General features: G+C 41.3%; 1 protein-coding gene across 1 annotated transcript in view; it reads left to right on the top strand.

Annotated features, from left to right (window-relative positions):
* Positions 1-22,780, top strand: part of EP300 (E1A binding protein p300) — a 126,435-nt gene that overhangs the window by 2,120 nt on the left and 101,535 nt on the right. Inside the window, exon 2 of the mRNA XM_015419224.1 lies at positions 12,181-12,839. Coding sequence (XP_015274710.1) covers positions 12,181-12,839 — 659 coding nt within the window. The remainder of the gene's footprint in view (positions 1-12,180; positions 12,840-22,780) is intronic.

Raw genomic sequence — 22,780 nt, 5'->3', positions numbered from 1 at the left:
ATAAGTAATTGTAGAAACAAAGTGTGGCTGTGAATTCAGTACAGTATTTCTTGTGTGAGCTGTTCCTTTGCCCATGAACATTATGTTGCTCAGTTAGAGAATTAGAACCTTCATGAAGCATATTTCAGTCATCTTGTATTTCTTCCTGTAAGGTAATAATAAAAGTCTGTGAACCTTCCTGCTGCTGGTATAGGCATACAATGGAGCAAAGTGAGTTTATTGTCCTGATTGATTCTGACCTGCTTTCCAAAGCATACTTCTGATTTCCTATTAATTGTTGCTAGTAATAGAAATAAAATCCGTTATACCTACTCCAGTTTTCATTTAAATGAGGATTCTTTGACGGTACAGTTAAATCAACTGGAGCTGTTAAACTGTAATAAATTAACATAAGCTACATTTTGGCTAAAATGTTGTTTCAACTGGGACTACATATGCTTAATATTCAGTGGTGCTTTTATATAGGAGGTTATGAGTGTGATTGTGGTGTTCAGTTTTTAAGAAGTGTGGAGATCATGGCTTTTAGTTTGTGTCAATGGAATGTAGTTATACAGAGAAATCGTTTAAAGGATGCTAACAAGTGGAATGATAGTATATTTAATTTCTGAAACAAATGATTAGCCTGTATCCCATAATGCTGCGTCACAGTGCTGCATCTTTTTCTAGCTATTAGAATCCCTAGCTGCTTTATTTCTTTGCTGTTCTGAAGCTTGGGTGCCATACGACATATTTAACCAACTTGATGATTTGTACAGTTGTAAAATGTTTTATGCAACTGTTATGTTCACTGGAGATGGTGGTATGGAAAGAGGAGGAATGCAAGACTGTTGGCAGATTAAATTGTTTCATTATCACAATAATAAAGTTGGTGATTGGTACTACTTTTCAGTGTTCAATTGCAGTAATGTTGGTTGGGTTCTTTGTATTAGCCATGCTAATTTCTGTCACAAGTTTAAGACATGACAGTTCCTCAAACCAAAATTTTGTTATAGTAGCTAGTTACATGTTGTGTACTGAACATAAGTCATACAGGACAAAGATATTTCACTTCTTGAATAAAGCCAAGTTGTGAAAAGTAGTCATATGTGAGCTTTGCTGAAAATCCAAGTTTAACACACAAAAAGTGTGTGTTAAATAGAAAAAACACAACCACCATGAAGTGAGTATGCAGTGCAAATAAAACTCTTTATCAGATTTGTAGGATCTGTTTTATATAGTTAATGTAATCTACCCATAATTGAATTAATGTAAATGCATAAAATGCATTTCTGCTGCTGTAGTTCTGTTTTTACAATTAAAGTATGTACTAGAGTTAACATTAAAAATAGAATCTGTCTCAGAGAGAGAGAAGATGCTTAGTAGGTAAGGGGTTTTGGTTGAAACCAATTTCAGCTGGAAAAAATCAGGTTGCTTTTCAGTCTTGTAATAGATTTTCCTTTTGTCTGCTTACTGGCCACAACACAAACTATAAAGGGGTAATATATATTCAAAACAGCTTTGTAATTCAGATTCTGTAGGCTAGGATTCAAACACCAGCTTTAGGCATGCTCAGAGGCTTGGGATTTTTTATTCTCTTTAAGTGCTGTATGAAGGTTTCTCTTAGTTTCTAGTAAGGTCTGTGGGACTACTGTTTTGAAAACAGTAAAACTGAAGTCCTTTATGATACATATACATAGCTGTGTGCTTGTTGGAACTAGAGCTCAGCATATCAGTGGTTAGAGTGTTGGAATAGCATCTGGAAGATCTGGGTTCAAGTTCTTACTCTGCAGGTAAGGTACATATAGCTCAAATTCCTGGTGCACTGGTATGTATTTGATGTGTGACAGATTCTTTTGTTTCTGTAGAGCAAACTGCCTCACACATACCTTGCCGCTAGTTTGTATGGCTAGCGCAAATGAAGACTTAATTTTTCTTCTGAACAGATTCTTAGAACTTCTGTACAGCCATCTATATTGTCCATTTTCTTCCCTTCATCGCTTTCAGCTGGGATATGCTAATTCTTCTGAAAGATGGTTCATAATTTTTTATTCGTCTTGGCATAGTGTCTATCTGTCTGTTGTCTAATGGGCTAGCTCAATATAGCAAACTTGTACATTATTATTAAGAGTAGTTGTTCCCTTTGCTTTTCCAGTGCTGACAGTCCCCTTAGAGCTGTGGGCTATGAATAAGCTGGCAGTGGAGAAGAACAGTTCCTTTGCTTATGTTTCATCTTTCTCTCCTCCTGTCTATGTTGTTGTTCAGTCGCACAGTCGAGTTCGACTCTTTGCGACCCCATGGACCAGATCACGCCAGGCCTTCCTGTCTTCCGCCGTCCTCTGAAGTTGGCTCAAGTTCATGTTCGTTGCATCTGTGACACTCTCTAACCATCTCATCCTTTGCTGTCCCCATCTTCTTTGACCTTCAATCTTTCCCAGCATCAGGGTCTTCTCCAGTGAGTGCTCCCTTCTCATTTGGTGGCCAAAGTATTTGAGCTTCAGTTTCATTATCTGGCCTTCCAGGGAACAGTCAGGGTTGATTTCTTTTAGGGTTGACTGATTTGATATTCTTGCAGTCCAAGGGACTCTCAAGAGTCTTCTCCAGCACCATAGTTCAAAAGAATCTATTATTCGGCGCTCGGCCTTCCTTATAGTCCAACTCTCGCAGCCATACATGACTACTGGGAATACCATTGCTTTGACCATGCGAACTTTTGTTGGCAGGGTGATGTCTCTACTTTTTATCATGCTGTTTAGGTTCGCCATCGCTTTCCTCCCAAGGAGCAGGAGTCTTTTAATTTCATGGCTGCTGTCACTGTCTGCGGTGATCTGGGATCCCAGGAACGTGAAGTCTGTCACTACTTCCACAACTTCCCCTTCTATTTGCCAAGGAGTGATGGGGCCGGATGCCATGATCTTAGTTTTTTTGATGTTGAGCTTCAAGCCCACTTTTGCGCTCTCCTCTTTTACCCTGAGCAAGAGGCTCTTAAGGTCCTCTTCACTTTCTGCCATCAGAGTGGCATCGTCTGCATATCTGAGGTTGCTGATCTTTTCCCCAGCAATCTTAATTCCCGCTTGTGATTCATCCAGGCTGTCTATGTAACAAGAACTAATTCCCTGCCACTGTCCCTCAGGTCAAGGGATCCTGAGGTGCTGGTATAGTGAGTTCATAGCTTTGTCCTTTTCCACATCAACTCAGTGAATACAGGTTCCAGTTCCCCACAATTACATATCTTGGAGTTGGCAGCCCAGAAGAAACTGAAGAGAGAGTCATACCTCATTAACTTTGGACTGTGCATGTGGCTGTATTTTGAAAGTCCAGTAACATTTAGGGTTCCTCTCTTTTCTACAATACTTAGTTGACTATGTGTGACGCTTGGTTTCTTTGTCATTTATCTTTAATCTCACTAAGATTAGTGTACTCCTGACTAGTTCAGTTCAGCTGTTCACCTAGGGCAGGGCTCCCCAATCTTGTTGAATGTGTGGACTATTTCATATTGGGTATTGTATCATACATATTGGGCATCGTACCAAAATGGCTGCTTGGGGGGAGTCAGCAAATGGTTGCCACAGGGGCAGGGTCCAATCAATGTTGGGAGGTTCCAAGCCAAGTAACCTTCTTTGATGGAGCCAGCTGTTTCCAAATGGTACTTTATGTGAATGTAAACTTGGTGCTTCTTGGGTTCTTTTAAACTATCTTTTCTTCCAGTGAAGTGAGGGGAAAGCCAGGCTTGCCTGGCAGTGGTGATGCTACAGGCAAGAAGCAAGTCGGTACCAGGAAATTCATTGGCATGCATCAAAGTGGCCATGGGCACCCTGTTGGAGATTTCTGACCTAGGGCAAGTTTTACTTGTCCCAAGTAAATAGATATGGCAAGTAATATAGCTGTCTTTAAGGTAATTGTATCAGTAGGTCACTATAGGTTATGTAAGTAGAAGAACTAATAACTTTGAGCAACAGGCTTTCAGCAAAGAGCATAACACAGTAGCTGTTTGCTTTCTTCATCCCTGTACCACAAAATGATTCCTTTCCCCCCCGCTAACAAATGGAAACAGTGATTTTAAAAAATTAGGACAATGTGAAAAGTATACTTCTAAAAAATCCATTAAAATCACATTTTCTTTACTTGTTAAGACCCATTTCTGGTTTATGTTTCCTAAGAGACAAAGCCCGTGTACTTAAATTGGATCTTGACAAACTTCAAAAACGAAACTCATGCACAATGTGGTTGTGATCCAGAGAGAATGTAGTTTACCTGTGTAGAGGGGCAGTTTATGCAAGGCACTCAACTTTGGTTTGTGCCTGTCTTCAGGGATTATAGCCTTTGCAATGTAATTTTTAACAGTGTACAAGACTTAATACTTTCATTTAAATAATGTCACCATAGATGAGACGGTTGTATCATATGAAGTATCAAGCAAGAAAAGCAGCACTATAAGTGAAGTGTTTATTGTCCAAAAATATGCAATCTGAATGTGTTTCAACTGATTAAGAGAGTTCTTCAAAGGATAAGCATCAGTACGATCACATAATCAGGCTAAATATTGTACCAACCATTTTGAAAAATATGTACAGTCTCACACAGTCTCACTCGCCTTTTTGATCACCGATCATGTAAAATGTTCTTAAGCAACAGTTGTAGATCACAATAATGACATGTTGCAGGAATCTAAGCTATTTAATGTTTTTCATACATGAACTAAAAATTGAACCCATGTAAATCTTATTGTAGTTTAAGCTTGGAGTTTATATGGTTGCATATCATAGTTTATGCAGTAAGTCTAATTATATTTACAACACACTTTTCTTCCAGTTTTGTCCCCCCAAAGCAGTTTACAGTTCAGACCCATAACAATATAAAATACAAATAATGGCTGCAATTGTGCTGTTGAGCCAACTTGCTGAAATCTGACCAGAGGAATAGCCATTTTGCTTGAAAATAAGAGGAGAGATTTCCCCCCAAAAGATTGGGTTTTTTTAAAATCCACAAGCATATGCACACACCATTCATTTACAAGACTGTCATGTTTGGGTTTTGTGCAGAAATGTCAGATCCTCACTTATCCCTTACATTTCATCAGTGTCCGTTGACATTTGTGTGTGTGTATTTATATGCATGAGTATATCTCTGCCAACTGAGGATAACTTCATGCATATGATGAAGTTGGTTCTAGTCAACAAGGGCTTACGCCAAAACAAATTATTTCTCTAAAACAACAAAAATACTGTTGCGATAAACCAAACATGGCTACTCCTGTGTCAAAACAAATCTCAGTACTGCAGCAATGAGATGTTGGACAAACTTAGTAACATCTTTGAGAGTCAGGCATGAAGCATGTTGGGTGAATTTGGGCCAATCACTCTTGACCTCACAGAGGTGTTTTAAGTATAAAATTAGGGAGAGGAGCATGGTGTGAGCCAAGTTGAACTTATTGAAGGGAGGTCAGGATAAAATCTGCCACATACCATGAAATAATGGTTCCTCTGACCACTTAGTATTCAGAAGCTTTTCTTAAAGAAAATAGCCCTTTAATCATCAGTTCCACAATTCCAACTGGTCAGATATTGAAGCATACCATCTCTCCAGCATAGGTACAAGATCTCAGATGTTAGAAAATACAGGTTGAATGATTCTATGGTTTCATTTTTTTAATGCAAGAGAAAAGAATGAGGGGGATTGAACTTTTTAAAGAATGTATAATTTCTAAGAAATGTAAAGAGTCCTGAGTTTCAGTTAGGAAGGGTGGGCTATAAATGAAGTAAATATAAACCATGGCCATGCTTCCATAAGGGCATTTGAGTGCTGATTTCCCATTCATGGGTTTTTATTGACCATTGGCAAATCTTTGTTTGGTCAGACTACCACCTAGCTATAGCATAGTGTTCTGGGCTTTGCAGGTGAACAGCTGTCTGTCTTCTCTGTTTCCATTTTAGCTTGAGCCATGACTTGCTAGAACTCAGTCGAAGTAGGGAAGAAAAATCAGTGGTGCAGTGGAAAAAAAATTCAATTGAAGGGTCTGTATGCATTTTGCACACTGCTTTGTCACAAACAGATTTTTTTTTTTAAAAAAAAAATATAGTTAGAAAAGAGGCGGCCGTGGACTAGCACAAGCTCAGCAGCAACCTTGGGGCCAGCAGAGACTGTTTGTCCCAGCCACAGCCCCGCCCCCAGTCCCCACCTTAATCCCGAGCTCTAGTCTGGGCTGCTTGGCAGGCTCGGCCTGTGTTTGCTGAGAGAGTGGAGTGAGGGCAGGGAGCAGCCATGATGAAAGACTCGGGACAATGGCCCATATTTCCTTTCTGCGGAAGACCAAGAACTTGGACCGGTCCATGTAGATTTGCAAACTGATTCTGCCTTGCAAGTGGACATTTCAGATGCTCTTAGCGAACAAGACAAAGTTAAATTTGCCTAATTTCAAGCAAAATGAATTTGCAGTTGTCTGAGAACACAAATGAATTTTCAGTTGTCCGACAACATGAAGAATTTTTCTAGTTTCATGATTCCTTTGTTGAGAATGAAAATTATGCTGGCTATATCATCCCAACAGCACCACCCAGGCCTGATTTTGATGCCTCAAGAGAGAAACTGCAGAAGCTTGGTGAAGGATCAATTACCAAGGAAGAATTCACAAAGATGAAGCACGAACTAGAAGCTGAGTATTTGGCAATATTGAAGAAGACAGTAGCCATGCATGAAGTTTTCTTGTGTCGTTTAGCAGCACATCCTATTCTGAGAAAGGACTTAAATTTCCATGTCTTCTTGGAATATAATCAGGATTTGAGTGTTTGTGGAAAAAACAAGAAAGAGAAACTTAGACTTCTTTAAGTCTGCTGACGGTGTCATTGTTTCAGGAGTAAAGGATATAGATGATTTCTTTGAACATGAAAGAACATTCCTATAGATATAGTTACAGAGAATTAACATCTGAAGACAGACAATTCAGTGCAAGTTGAGCATAGCAAAAATGTTTTCAAGGAGCTATATAATATTCTGATCCATACAGGTGAAATGGTTAAGGCTTTTCCACATTTAGGGAACTTCATGTTAATCTGAAAGTTATCAAAAATGTGTAAATAGTTTAGTCAATTTACTATCTTCGATTTGCACTGAATAGTCTGTCTTCAGTTTTTAATTTTCTAATTATGTTTATTATAAACTTTTAATGTAGATCCCCAATGAAGCAGCATGTGAAATGTATAGGGATCTTTGAGTGGAATATAATAATTCCCCCCACTGCACTATTGATTTTTCTTCCCTGCTTTGACTCTGCATTGGTGTCTCCTCCCCCTGCCCCTTCATACTTACTAGAATTTGGCCCAAAAGTTTTTACTTTTGGGAGTCAGCTCAGGAACATGTGAAGTAATAGTCTGAGCATTAGTAAAGCAAAGCAGCTAGTCTTTGAGTAACCCTAAATAGAACTACATCTCTCAAACTCCATACAGTTTCCAGGCTAGTCTCTCTGAAGTTATTTTGAGGAAATGTGAACAAGAGTTTCAGCAGCACATGGAGTGAAAGTGAGTGTGTGCAGGTACTGTCTGCTCAAAGTGTGCCAATGGCAGCACTATGTAAAGGTGCTTGGTGCACAAAAAGAACTGGCTTGATGGTTGACCTGAGCATATCTGATGGATTTAATTTTTGAAGGGTCATAGTCATGCTGTGGAATATGTTACAAATCCAAGAGAGGCTTAAACCACTACCAAGTACCTTGGCAGAGCAATTACTATTTGGCGTGGCAATAGCCAGTATGACAAACCTGATAAAAGTTAAAAGTGACAATTGTTCTAATCTAGTATACATTTGAGCTTTGCATAGAAATGTCACAGATCTTAACTACCAGTTAGGTTTGCCAACTGAGGATAGCACTTCATTTATTTAAAGTGTTTGTCATAATCTCTGTTTATTCCAAGGCAGTTTATGAACATGGCCATGATGCATGGGAGCATATTCAAAACATAATAGAAATATACAGTATAAAACCCGAACTGCAGAATAGCATATTGCTCTAGTCTATGAAAACATACCCCATAGTAGATTTTTTGTTACATGTAGCAATCATTTTCCATCTCACATCTGAAAACTAGTAGTCCTAGAGATTTTACAAATTTACTCCTTGTGCCTAGTATTACACCAGATGCACTGTGATAGTAGAGTGATTAAAAGCCGAGGCTGAGTCCCATATTGATCCCAAGTTTTGTAACTACATGTCTCTGCCACACTTTTGTGGTTAAAAATACTGTAGTTCTTGGAGGTCAGTTTGAAGGGTAACAATTTGGGAGATATTTTTTGAAAGTGCTGTGGCTTATTGTCACTTACCACCTGGCTTCCATGATTCTTTTCAGTTTCATATGCCTACGTTGAGAAACATTCTTCAGAAATACTAGAAACTGCAAATTACTGTGTTGAAGGGAAATGTATAATTTTGTCTTGACCCTTCTGTTGTGCTCTCTGATGCAGTTTATTCATTATACCTACCTACAAAATGCTTCTATAAAATGATCATTGCTGTACACTGTATTACAGGAACATTATGGGTTCTGAAATCAGATCACTTTTTGTTATACTCATTTCAGGAAATTGTTTTGTATTGTTAATGATGTAGCCATGCAAATTCAGTAGTACCAAATAAATGTCAAGAGTCCATTCTGCGCTCAGTTGACAACAATGGGAGTTGTAGAAGAGGAAGAAGAAGAGATTGGATTCTACCTGAAGGTGTTCAGGATTGGGTGATAGGGTTTATAAAATTACATTTCCATGTGTGTGTGTTTTTAGTTATGTGAATATTAGGCAAAATATTTATGAAACTTACTAGGTTTCTTATTCCGGGATTGATAGTCTGAATGCTGGGCTGCATGTTTAGCTGGAAATGTCTGTAACTGATATTAAACAGCATTTACTTTAGTGTTTAAAACTAGTTAATGTTTGGAACAAGATTTATTGGATATTTAATTTAAGATGGATGGAAAAAGAGTTGCCTTTTCTCAGTATGGTGTTAATTACTGTCAGAAAGGCCATCCATTCTCACTATTCAGTGTTTGACCATCCTCCTGAGAAACATGGAAATATTTCAAGTAAGCTGAGAAATACTTCCAGTGTTGCAGAATAGCAGAGGAACTATACAAAAGTGTCATTACCAACCTCATTTATTCAATCTTTGATGTAGTTTTATTCTTCTGTCAGACTCCTTCAGCTCCCAGTTTGCAATATGGCGATAATACTGACTTGGTAATGGGAGTATTGTCAGGATTTGATAAAGATGGTGGGTTGGATGCAGGCTAATTTTCCCAGTGGCAGAATAGAACTCCCACTGCAGCTCACTGATCGCCACAAAATGTTGTGTTTTTTTTGGGGGGGGGGTTATGGAACCCTACGGAATGATGTGACGTGGGTCTGCAGTAGGAAGGGGGAGTAAGTGGAAATTGCAGATTTAGTCTGGATCTACTGCAGTGTATGTGAGGTGCTGCACTCTCAAAAGTGCTATATAAGTGATGTTTTGGTATTACTGCATTTTGAATCTTGAGGTTATTTAAAATTTCACGTTGGCAGTGTGCAATACATTTCAGCAACAAGGAGTATTTTGTAAATCTCAGACTATTTGAATTGTTCAGACACTTTAAAAAATCCCTCTCCAGTAGGTATGCCTTTTATCTGATCTTTTCTTCAGGGAGTTCAGAGTGGTATCCATGTCTGTCCCTCATTTTGTCCCATTAACAACCCTATAAAGTTAGTCTAAGAGAAAGTGATGGGCCCAGGGTCACCCAGTTAACTTTATAGCAAATTGGAGGTTTTAGTCCAGGTTTTCCAGATCCAGGTCTGACACTCAAACCACACTGGATCACATTGTGCTTGACAAGGTCTCATTTCTCACTGAAACAGCCATAACATCTGTTTACTAAGCACATCTCAAACAAACTATTAGCATGGTACAGTGATCTTCTAAGTTATTAGCCTCCATGTAGTGCAATAGCCACTTTGCTCATGGAAGAGAGAAATAAAACAATTGTGCAATAGTTTCAGAACATCAGAAACTAAGTGATTAACTTCTGAAAGGATCATCAGAATAAAAATAGAGGTAATTGCATGCTAATAAAGCTGTTCAGTTTTCTGTGGGGCAGGTGTGTACATTTGTCTTACTTATGTGCATTTATTTGGAATATACTATATTTTGTTCTATGGGGAAAGTAGTTTCAATGCTACTGTTTTACACGGTAAAAATTCAGAGAGACTTGTACTCTGTGCTGCTTTAAACTCTAATCACTTCCTTCATTCTATTGGGAGAAGTGGTTGCTGTACCACAGGAAGTTTGTATTACTTGGTCAAAAGTATCTGTTGCCTCAGAAGAGGGCTGGTTTTTGCATGTTGTGTGAATGTTTTCTTGACTATGCTAGTTCATGTGTGTTACTATTTCTATGTGAGGAGGACTTGAAGGGGTGTCACTTGGTTTATTTATGCTTCCTTGTTTGCTGGAGGTTAACAGAGTCTTCATCCACAGTCTTGGTCCCCATAAGACAGTGCATGCATGTAGTTCTCCGAACCAGAATATTGGAACATTCATTCTTCTTGTTACTGTTTTATATGTGTATGCATGTGAGTGTGTGTGCACATGGAAGTCATGGTGAGCTCTGGTGACTGACCCCTATTGGGGGCCTGGAGGATATTCAGAGAGGTGGCTGAATAAAGCCTGCCCCCACTTCTGGTATTTCAAGGAGGTCTCCCATCCAAGAACTTGCCAGTCGACCCTGCTTAGCTTCCGAGACCTGAGGAGATCAGGCTTGCCTGGGCTACCCAGGTCAGGGCCAGTACATTCATTCTTCAGTGGAGGTGAGCACTTACATGGAACACTGCTCTGTCGGCCCCCACTCCCAGAAGTTCCACAGTTACCATATGTGTCATATAGGAGCAGGCCATTGTACAGTAGTGATGGATTTTCTCTGCTCTTTATGGGGAATCATTGCCTGGTTTCAAATGGCTCTCACCAAGAAGATCTAGTCCTGTTATGGAGGTATACTGGTCTGGCCTCTCAGAGGTATCTCTGCGTTCAAGGATACCAGGCTGCACAGCAGGGACTTGGAAGCAGAAGAGGCAGGTTCTAAGCAAGCTGGCTGTGAACAAGTCATTCATTGTGCATTGGTAGCAGTATCCAGAAGTGCATGTGAATCCAAACTGTGTGGACCCTGATTACCTCTTCTAACCTTGGGAATGTCATCCAGTAAACTTGTGGGGACACTGAAGAACTTCCATCTGCACATGAGCAATATGATACTTTTTTCTATTTTCCTCTTCATTCAATGGAATGGGGCAGTCCTGTGCTCTAGGTATGAGTGATGAAGTGCATGTATGTGTTGAAAGGTTTTGTTAACTTGCAAGTTTGAGCAAAGACATGGTGAAGTTTGATTATGATCTACTTAGGGAATACTGGGGTTTCAAGGACTTAGGTGTACATTTTGTGAGGCAAGAGCGCATCTAATGTTGGTTAGCTGCCTTATTCCAGTGAGGTAACGGGGTTTGTCTGTTTCAGCAAAATAACTGTCTTGTGGCATTTTAAAGAGCCAGCTTCTCCCTCCCTCAGTTCCTATATGTCTACTGTCCAGGCTTTGCAAGAGGTAGCTGGAGCTTGGCTCCCTCACGCTCGGTCACTTACCTCAGTTGTTTCTACTGCAGTCTTTCTGTCCTCCCATCACCCTTTAGCACACCTCAAGTCTGACTAGAGAATTGGTGGAGTTGACAGGTTCCAAAGAGAGTGCAGGGGAATGAAAGAATATGAAAGGTGACAGAGGAAAGAAGACAATGTCTTGGGCTGAAGTTAACTGTGAACTGAACCTGACTTGAAGATACTTCTGTGAATGATAGCCTTCTTCAACCTCATATACATACGTGAAGAGTTGGTGCAGCATTGTGGTTGAAAAGCTGAACAGTAAGATCCCTGGCACATATTGGCAGAGCACTAAGCTCATTAGATGACTTTAGGCAAGCCACTCTTATTCAGTCTGGGCAGAATATCAGCCTTCTTTAACAGGGCTATTGTAAGATCTACTGCAAGCATATGCAGTGTTTTGAACTTCTGCTGTATATGTATGTGTTTGTTTTTTAAAAAAAACCAGCTGGATAAGTAATATATTGTATCATGTAATCGATCACTTTGTTCATCAGATATGCCTGCTCCAAAATTTCTAAATTGCTTTCCTTTCCTTTTTCCCTTTTTCTTAGATTTTGGATCCCTCTTTGATTTGGAACATGACTTGCCGGATGAGCTGATCAGCTCCACAGAACTGGGACTTACCAATGGAGGTGACATTAATCAGCTACAGACTAGCCTTAATATGGCACAAGATGCTGCTTCTAAACACAAACAGCTGTCTGAACTGTTACGGGCTGGTAGCTCACCAAATCTTAACATGGGAGTTGGTGGGCCAGGCCAGAGCATGGCCAGTCAACCCCAACAGAACAATCCTGGAATGGGAATCTTAAACAGTATGGTCAAAAGCCCCATGGCACAGGCTGCTTTGACATCTCCAAACTTGGGGATGGGTACAAGTGGGCCAAACCAAGGTCCATCAGCTCAGTCTACTGCAGGAATGATGCCAGCAGTAAATAGTCCAGTAAATCAGCCTGGAATGGGGATGAATGCAGGAATAAATGCAGGGATGAATCCTGGTATGTTGACTGCAGGTAATGGACAAGGAATGATGCAAGGGCAAGTAATGAACGGTTCAATTGGAGCAGGAAGAGGGCGAGCCAACATGCCATATCCGAACCCAGGAATGGGTAATGCTGGTAACTTGCTGGCTGAGACACTGCAGCAGGGTTCTCCACAAATGGGAGGACAGGCAGGCTTGAGAGGTCCACAGCCTGGAGCAATGAGCAAGGTAAGATAACAGTTTCTTGTGAGCACATTAAATCTCTAAGTTGTATGACAGTGGAACTTATTATTTCCCAGAGCAGATATGATTGATATCTTAAGCCAGTATGCCTCACCCTAAACAATATTGCTTGTGTGTAGGGAGGGCATTATATTAGCTGTTCTCCAGTCCCGTTCACATGGAGAAGTTGCCAGGCTAAAGACACGGATGATAGGCGGATTTTTGGTGCGCGATCACACTGTAACATCTGGGAAGCATAGTACACCTGTGGCTAACCCATGGCTTCTTGTCGAAAATGCAGAGTAAAAAACTACCACATATGATGTACTAGTTTCCAGAAAACGCGGGGCAAGGGTGAGCGTCTGATTGCTTTTCTGCTTGAATCCCGTGGTATCCGGTGCCCATCCATGTCCCGTCCCACACCGGATGAGTTTTTTTGTAAGTCTCCACAGGATGCGCACAAACATGCGCATGCGCAAACTTCGGTGTTCCTGTTTGCCACGGAAGCGGCGCCTAGCATTGCCGGTGTGATCGTGCCGCGCCACTTCTTTGCCGCACTGCAGGATAGCTGTGTGATCGGCACCTAATGACGTAACCACGGGACCTCGACGGGACATGTGATCGGGCTGCCACGCGTTACTTTGCTCTGGGGCTAAGAGCTACGCTTCCCCCACGCATTTTCCGGCCCATGTGACCAGGGCCTCCATGGCTTAGTGGATGGTAGCGTTTTCCTCCTCAATTTGTCAAATAGTGGCCAGAGTAAAGAAAGCTCAAAATGTTCTTCACTTTTGTCAGCAAACTGGTATCTTTATATTGAGAGGTAGTACACATCATCCTAGAAGCAGGGGCCAACAGGAATAACCGTCATAATCTGTTTGCATGTTTCCTGGAGGCATCTGACTGGTTCCTCTTGGAAACAGGATGCTAGACTAGATGGACTCTCATTTTGATTCAGCAGGGCAGCTCTGAGGTCCAGGGTGATCAGTGTTGTGTATGCACAGTTCACTGTCTTATGAGGGCAGATACTGCAAGCTGGTTTAAGTTACAAACTTTCCGTGTCACTCTTGTGTACTTTTGCTGTAAATCTGGCAAGTTAGTTTGGAAAGTGGCATACAGTAGAAGTTCTGTTATCCAGCACTTGATTATCATGAACACATGAAGCTACCTTATACTGAATCAGACCCTTGGTCGATCAAAGTCAGTATTGTCAACTCAGACCGGCAGTGGCTCCCCAAGGCCTCAGGCAGAGGTCTTTCACATCACCTCCTACCTGATCCTTTCAGCTGGTTGTGCTGGGCAATGAACCTGGGACCTTCTGCATGCCAAGCAGATGCTCTTCAACTGAGCCACGGGCCCTCCCTAGAATGCTCAGTTAATAGGCATTATCCAGGGAACAAGCTCCTCCCCTCCCCAGCCACCATACCCTTGCAGGCATGTGCAGGTGCCCCGCTCCAGTCTTTCCATCCCACCAGCTTGATGCCTCTGACTGCTGCTGGACTTCTGACAGCCAGTGTTGCCAGCTGACATCATTGTCCAGTGTGCGCCCCCCCCCCCCCTGCAGCCTGCCTTTAGCTTTAGGAAGCCAGCTCTGTAGCTTGGGGAGGGTCCTGACAAACATGGGCACTGTTGCTGTGGTGTTACCAGTGGAGTGGGGCAGAGCCATAAACTTGTGTATCTGACACACTTGATTAAGCAGTAATCCCCCATGAGTGGCTAATAATGCTTTAATTGTTGTTCACAAATAAACATTTAAGTAGTTATTTTGAAATGTATTCAGGGTAAGGAATAGGAAGGTTTTTTCATTTGACACTTACAGAAATTTGGTATTGCGGTTAAGGTGACAGACTCCTTTCAAGGAACAATTCTGTCCCATATGAAATACGTGTGGTGTGCTACTAAACTCTTGTCAGAGTCAGAGATTATGATTAATGCCCACCTCACTTTGCCTAGTAGCAAAATGCATGTCCCATATGCAGTTACGTGCATGTCCCATATGCAGGTACGTGCAGTTACAACATGGTAACTGCTGAATGTTTATAATGTTTACATGAAGATATAATAGGTTCTAGAAGAAGAATTACAGAAGTTCTTCAGGCTCATTTTTGACCCTGTTGTTATTAGGACCTCAGTCTTTTCAATTAATTGAAGATTATCAACTCAGAATTTGCCCTCAGTTCTGACATAGCTGTTCTTTGCTGTTGGTCGAATTAAGATGTTTTAGATTATCTGTTAATCGAGCAGCATCATATGCTTATTTAACTAGGTTATGTTTTACAGTTTGCATATAGTAATATAGTAATAACCTGAGCTAGTGAGGTATGTATAATGGATAGTTTGGACTCAGAAAGGGTGAGATCTGGCTTTCCGTTCTATCTTGCCAATGAAACAGCCCCTTAAACCAGGAAAGACTGTGCAGAACGGGGCTGTAGAACATAGCTTCCATAGAGCTGTATAAGTTGCAGATACTTAAACACAACATTGGATCCAGTCTTTAGACTCAGTGGCTCTGTCACTGTGGCAGGTGCAATTTGCAAATTAAGGGTGTGTGTAGAGAAAGAATTGACAGGTTTTGTGGCTGCTGAGCTTGCTTGAACAGAGAAAAGTCGTTTTATTGTGTTTCATTGGATTCTTAAGCATTGTGGAATCTCAGTTGATAATTCATATAGAAGGACAGGACCGTAAACTTTAAAAGAGTTGCCTAACTCTAACAAGCACAGTAGAACCAAAGGACTAGAAGTAATTAAATTTAATGTCGTTACACTGAACACAAGAAACATTACAGTTGATAAGAATAAGGGAAAGTATTGTGAAGTATGGAAAGCACCTCCCATCATAACAGTAGCCAGGAAAGCAGGAGTATGTGACGAAAAAAGAATATACTCGCTTAGTTACAGTAGATGACTGGGCATTGACAGAATTTGGCTGCTTCACAATTGTCAAATTTCCTGCCATTAGAAGTCTGGCAAAGTTTGAGCTTGTGTTCTCTGCTCGAAAGCTGTAAAAACCCTCCTTGGGCAAGTGTTCAGTGGCCAGGATTAATCAGGTGTAGGGTAATTAATGAGCCAGTGAAGTGTAGTAGCTGGAGTGTTGGGTAGACTACACAATCCTTACCATGAAATGCACTGGGCGATTCTAAACCAGTTACTTTTCTTTCAGCCTAATTTAAGCAAAATATGATTATGAGTGTAATACATATATGCTGCCCTGAGTTTGCTGGAGGTTGGGGCAAAATCCATTAAAATGGGATTTCTTATGTTTGTCTGAGGCTTCTATTTTTAATTAATAAATGTCTTAAGTCAGGGGTGTCAAACATAAGGCTCGGGGGCCAGATCTGGCCCATCCGGGGCTCTTACATGGCCTGCGAGCAACTAGTGCAAGGGAGGGAACAGGAGACTGCTCGGGGGGGAATGGGCAGAGCCATTCCGATTGTTGCTTCAGCCTGGCAGAACAATTTCGTCTGCAGCACCCAAACAATGTGGAGGCATCTGCCTAGTGCTGTACCGCTGGCTTTATTTATTAATTAGATTTTTGCCGTGCCCTCCCAGCAAGGCCGGCTTAGTCTATCCATATGGTTTTCCTTTGCACCCCCCTCCCAGCTCATGAGGCCTTGCAGTGAGGATACACCAACTCAGAGCTTACCAGCTGCTGTCCTTTATACAGTTTATCTCTCTGGTACCCAGCATTACAATTTATGGCACACGTGGCCCGGCCCGACAAAGTGACGTTAATTTCAGATCCGGCCCTCATAACAAATGAGTTCGACACCTTTGTTTTAAGTATTTAAATTCCAAACCCTTGAACTGGTAGATTACCACTGGTATATGGTTGTCTCCCAAACAGTCATTAAAGTGTGGCTGTTACTAAAGTAGGTGCTTTTTGCTACTTGGATAGTCATGGGATAGGAGGGGCTTTTCAAATCACCAGTAGCAAAGCAAGTAGCAAATTACATGGTTAGTTTCAAAGTGAAATTTCAGAACTAGAAAAACTAATACTTATTTTATGATATAAAATTAATTTGACCTTGTACAAAAATGCTAGCTGACTTGCATTCTATGTAGGCCCATACTATCTGGAGGAGATTGTCAGTCATGTTAGGCAACAGCTATTTATTATTTATTAATGAAAACATTTATACCTGCCTTCCTTTTGGTTCAAGGCAGCTTACAGTAACAATTAAAACATCCCCAGCTAAAACTAAAGATAAAATAACAAGCCCCAAATCCTTTTCCCCCTCTTAAAAGATGCCTCCTCTTCAGATCCCTTCAAATGCCCTGGCAGACAGGCAGACCTTGCAGCACCTTCTGAAGATCTTCAAGGACAGTGCCCCCTCACCTCTTTAGAGAGCCCATTCCACAGAACCAGAGGTATAATGGAAAAGGCCTGGGTTCTGGTCGATGCCAGATGGGCTACCTTAAGTGGTGGGATAGCCAATAGATGGCTGTCTACTGACTGTAGTTGGTGCACAGGGAGATGGTCCTTCAAATATGTGGGTCGTAGGTTGTGAAGGGTTTTAAAGGTCATAACCAACACCTTGAATTGAATTTGGAAACAGACTGGCAGCCAATGAAGCTGTTTCAAAATAGGCAACATGTGTTCCCAGTGGCTAGTGTGTGATAGTGATAGAAGAAGAAGAAGAAGAAGAAGAAGAAGAAGAGATTGGATTTATACCCTGCCCTTCACTACCCAAGGGAGACTCAGAGCAGCTTACAAACTCCTTTCCCTTCCCCTCCCCATAACAGACACCCTGTGAGGTAGGTGGGGCTGAGAGAGCGCAGACAGAAACTGCTCTTTTTCAAGAACAGCTGTGCCAGAGCTATGGCTTGCCCGAGGGCATCCAGCAGGTGCAAATGGAGGAGTGGGGAATCAAACCTGGTTCTCCCAGATTAGAGTCCACGCACTTAACCCCTACACCAAAGGGGCTCAGGAGCTGCATGTGGCTCTTCTGAGAGCACCATTCCCCAGTGGGGCTTGATTTAGCAAGTGGTTCTTACCTTGAAACAGCCACCACTGGAGGAACAGGTGTGAGCCTCCCTAAGGTGTAGGCCTCATGTTAGCAATGGAAGTAAATGGGGTTCTTCTGGTTGATGGTGATTGTGAAAGTGGCTCTCTGAGAGTTGTGAACTGAGTCCTGCTGTTGAATAATATTCCGTGGATGTTGATTCATCTATATTTCAACAGAATGTAACTCTCTTCCATGGAGGTCACTGGAGTACTTCAGCTTTGTTGTGACTCTCCATGGCATTGCTAGTTAGTACCATGTCAGATTGGTGATTAGTGTGAGAAGAGTCATATAAATAAGAACTTTTGCTGCATCTTTGGTTTGACTTCCATAATGAATCGGGTGAATTCATAACGGTATTTGGATTATTATACATTTGTCATTCTCCCTGCCTCCTGGTTCATAAGTCAATAAAACATATGTGTATTCTCAGATATAATTAGGGATAATCACCTGAAAAAACATTAATTACAATGATGGCTTGCTAAGCTGTCCTAATACAGTGCTGGCAATAGGATCCATTCATTGTTAATTTTATGAAAAGAAAATGAAAGGACTGGAAAATTTTCTGCCCCACATCTCTGGGCATCATTGCCCCTGTCATTCGAGAGGTCAGAAACCTTCCCCAAATAAATGCCATTGGGATAGAAGGCTATGTAACATTTTGACTTATAGGCCTTATGAGAATAGTGACATAAGAAGAGCATTTTGTTCTGAAAACTGTACTAACTCACTATATGAGAACTGAGTTGACATAATTTTTTTTTTAATGAGAGCAGTTGCAAAGAATAGTGTTAATGGCTGGTGCCACATGGAGGTTTTTTCCCCTGCACAAAAAGCAGGAAGCTTGTAAAGGGGAATGTCCACGTGATGTCATGCTCAGTCAGAGCACAATTGGTGGTATTCCCAGAGCTTCCCTCCTAAAGTTGGAAGAAAAAAAAACCAAAGGATAATCATCTGAAAGGAAAATCTGTGGGGTAGCTGCTATGGAATGGCCACATGGGCACTTGTTCCTTGTTGCCACTTGAAGAGGGGGGTGGAGCTACTTGGTATTTTTACTGCACTGTGCCATTCCCTTCCCCTTTTCCTGCCCAGCTGTGCTGTCAGCATTTCAGCATAGCTCTATAGGGAAAGGGGGGATTCAGGGCTGCAAGGGTTCATGATACAATGGAGGGAAAAGGAGTGGGGGGAGGCAGCTGCAGCATTTGGTATTCGAACAGGGTTGTTCGAATACCATTCCCACACCACTTTCTGCTTCATGATGGATGCACGTTTCAAGGAGGAATAGTCAGCATATAGCTACACACATAAGAGGGGGGAAATGTGAACTGGGATGTTACGCCATGAATTGTAAGTGATGCAGCTGCTGAAGTGGATGATAAGTCTCCCTACTCAAGTTACATTAGTAATGGGTTAGAACAACAAAAGGCAGGGTATAGTTTAACACTAATTCATTTTGGAAGATATGTATGATAATATTTAAATGCAGTTGAGGAAAAAAGGATTATGCCTGTGCAGCAGCACTATGGGGCTCTAAGAGACAATAGGGCATGCAAGGAACCAGAATGTATGTAAGTGCTGTTGTGCATCTACCCAGGAAACTCCCGGCAAATGGCTCACCAATTAGTCGATCTAATAATTGATAGTGGTGTATTCACACCTGGCAATTACGAGGCGATCCAAACCTACAGGAGTTCCAATATCCCTGCTTATTTTGTTTTTCCCCTGCAGTCTCCTGTTTTTAAGTTTATACTTAAAATGATTTTAGTTTGTGTTAGTTGCCCTGGAAATCAATTTGCTAGTTGAAGAGCTAGACATAATGCTTAAAATAAACATGCTCATAATCTATAGCAAATTGGTTAAATATTGGCTCGTTGTCAGTAAACATGGTGCTTCAGTCCTGTGTTTTGGGAGAGGGCTTTTCCACAAGTCTCTTTTGCAGCGTATAGACTGCCACTAACCGACAGTTTGAATTGTGCTTACTTCATTCACTTTTAGGGTTGAGGGCACTCGTCAAATATTTCATGAACTCAAGTATATAATGATAAGTAGCAGTGTCTGCAAGCATTGTTGAGGGCTTTTTGCTCCACAGCTCTACAAGTGTGAAAATCACACATGTAGTCCCCTTTATTTAAGGGCAGTCACCACCTAGTCTACATTTTTTTTTACAAGTCTGTTCGGTCTTCTCCCAATCAAATCACATGATCCAGCTCATTGGCCATGCATAGCAATAGCAAGGTTCTCTGAATATGTACAGAAACACAATCAAGAAATCTACAAAGGCAGTGCTAACTAGAAATGGGCACGAACTGGCTGACGAACTAAAATTTGTCATGAATTTTGGTGCAGCTTGTAGCGGTTTGTTGAGGTTTTTGCTCTTCACAAAATACAGAGGAGAGCAGAAAGCAGGGTTTAAATGGGATCAGAGCCATTTAAACCGAACAACTGAGCAGCAGTCCTGCCGCTCAGCTGTTTGGAAACCCCTGCTTTCTGTTCCCTGCGAAAAGGTGCAGGGAACAGAAAGCAAGAGTTTAAATTTTAAGAGGCTCACAAACCAATATAAACTGGGCCGGTTCGCAAACGAGCCTCCAAGTTTGTATGAGGTTGTGGTTCGGTTCATGGTTTAGCCATGAACCGAATCACAAAAATGCTGTTTGTGCCTGTCTCTAGGGCTAACGCAAGTCAGTAGGACAGACATACACAATGTGTTTCTGATGGCACAACATGGGCTCATGAAAAATAACCTACAGCTTCCTGGGATGTTTTTTATTTCTAAAAATGTAGCCATAAATGCATTAATTCATCACATCATAGCTCCAAGGTAGAATACATTTTAATGGGTGCTACAATTGCTTTCCCTCTTTGCAAAAGGTCTTTGCAGCACCTTAAAGACTAACAGATTAATAGAAAATGGTCTAATTGCAATTTATGAACAGATTTAATGGCACAAACTAGGGCTCAGAAAGAAAACATTTTTCTGAGTGTGGCCAAGTACATGACTTTTCTGTGTGCATGCAGTTTTGCAAAGAAGCTTCTGTGTACATGCAGTTTTGCAAAGAATTTTATTTCCCCATAAAGTCAGAAGTGGATCCAGAGAAACAAGGGAATTGATTTAATATGGTCTCTGCAAGAAAAATGAGGCTAGGGCCTTTAACTTAACTAGGCCTGCTTGGAGGTGGACTTGGAGGCCAAAGCAGCCCTGGAAAAGCTGCCCACCAGAATCCCATCTTTCTTGATAAGAGGAAGGGGACCTGATAGCAGCTAGTAAGTATGTAATGCCACCCAGTCAGTTTTCTTTCTAATTTTGTACTTAATTTCTTTTCACAACTTTGTTGAGAACTGCTGCAGACTGCAATTCAGTGCATGCTTGATAACAAAATCTACTGAGTTTACTTTAGAGCTGGTATACTCAGAAATACAGTTTTATTTAGTGAGGCTTGGTCCCGGTTCATTATCGGGGGCTGTTTTTGACCTGTTCCTCAATTTATTTTCACCTTTGCAGTATTTCAGAACAGTCAGTGGAGTCCATTCAAGTCAGTTGTCCTCAGGCAGTACTGCAAAGGAGCATATAATTGGGGTTGTCCTTTCTCTGTATAACAACAAACTGATCAAGAAGAAGAATGGAATGAGTCTAATATGGTGTCTGCAAGCAGAACAAGGTTGCAGTCCTTCTTGGGAGTCAACTTATTGAATAAAGGGGTTACTGCTGTGTAGACCAGCATAAAAGTGGTCTGGGAGGCCAAAGCATCTCTGTAAGAGCACTCACTGCAGTCCCAGAGATTGGTTTTTTAAAAATCTGGGGGCTATCATTCCTGTCCTTGGGGTCTAGGAGTGCATTCTTGATCTGGTATACTAAGTCCCATTTTATTCAGTGAAGCTTACTCCCAGAAAAGAGGGTTGCAGTTCATTCTACTTCCAGGCACCGTATTTGACCCATTTCTTTGGTTTTTGTCATCTGTTCCTCATTTTATTTGCACCTTTTAAACAGTTCCATGTATTTCAGCTGAACCCATTCGAGTCAGCTGTCCAGCTGGTGCTGCAAGTGTTGCTTACTAGATGCAAATTCAGGAGGAATTCGGGAAATTTGCTGTGCCAATGAACTAATCCTGGAATTGGTGCACCAGAATTTCTACCGTGGGTTATGGTAAATTTGCCTGGTGAACCAATTTGTGAAGGTTGCAGCATTCCAGCAAATAAGCAGAAAAGGGTACATAAGCACAGTAGGAAGCATTAGAAATAAAAAACCAATAACTTAGCAACATAACTAGAGTTAAACCTAAAACAACCAACAATAGAACTACAGAGCAAAACATACACACAGCACACTCTCATCCAGGAGAATAAATGGGCCTTCAACCAGTGCCAGAAAGACATCAGATCAAGCATCAAGAGGACATTCCAGAATTGTGGTGTCAAAACAGAGAAGGCTCTGCTCCTTGCTACCATCTGCATCACTTCTGAGAACTGGAGGGGAGAAAGTCCGTAAACTTGAAAATGTCACCTGAAGGGTAAAGTCAAAATTGGAAGGAAAAAAGAGTGGCACCCATTGGGAGATGACATAAACAGCTGTCCAGCTGCCGCATATTGTGATAATCCTTAGGACACAAATCTAGGTAACAAAGAATGTTTGACAGCTGTGGCACAGAGCAAAAGGCTTTCACAAATTAAAGAAGGTTTTGACTGTTCCTACATGTTTTATTCCTTTGATTTTATGTTCATGAGTTTCTAAGCAATCATTAGTTTTTTACTTGATGCAGGAGATGGAGGAATCTGAGTCAAGTATGAGGCAAGAGGTGGTGTTGTGTAAAGACACTGCCACCATGTTGCAGGAGCAACAAGCTTGACAGACTCCCAGGTCGTCCTCCTGCACCAGATTCTAGGAGATATTCTGTAGCACTAGAAAGAACTTTATCAATGTCAAGATCTAAGAGTTTGATTTGTTTAGTAA

The sequence above is a fragment of the Gekko japonicus genome, unplaced genomic scaffold, assembly GCF_001447785.1.
Source record: "Gekko japonicus isolate JY-2015 unplaced genomic scaffold, Gekko_japonicus_V1.1 scaffold37, whole genome shotgun sequence".
Classification (NCBI taxonomy): Eukaryota; Metazoa; Chordata; class Lepidosauria; order Squamata; family Gekkonidae; genus Gekko; species Gekko japonicus.
This window is presented reverse-complemented; position numbering and strand designations above follow the sequence as displayed.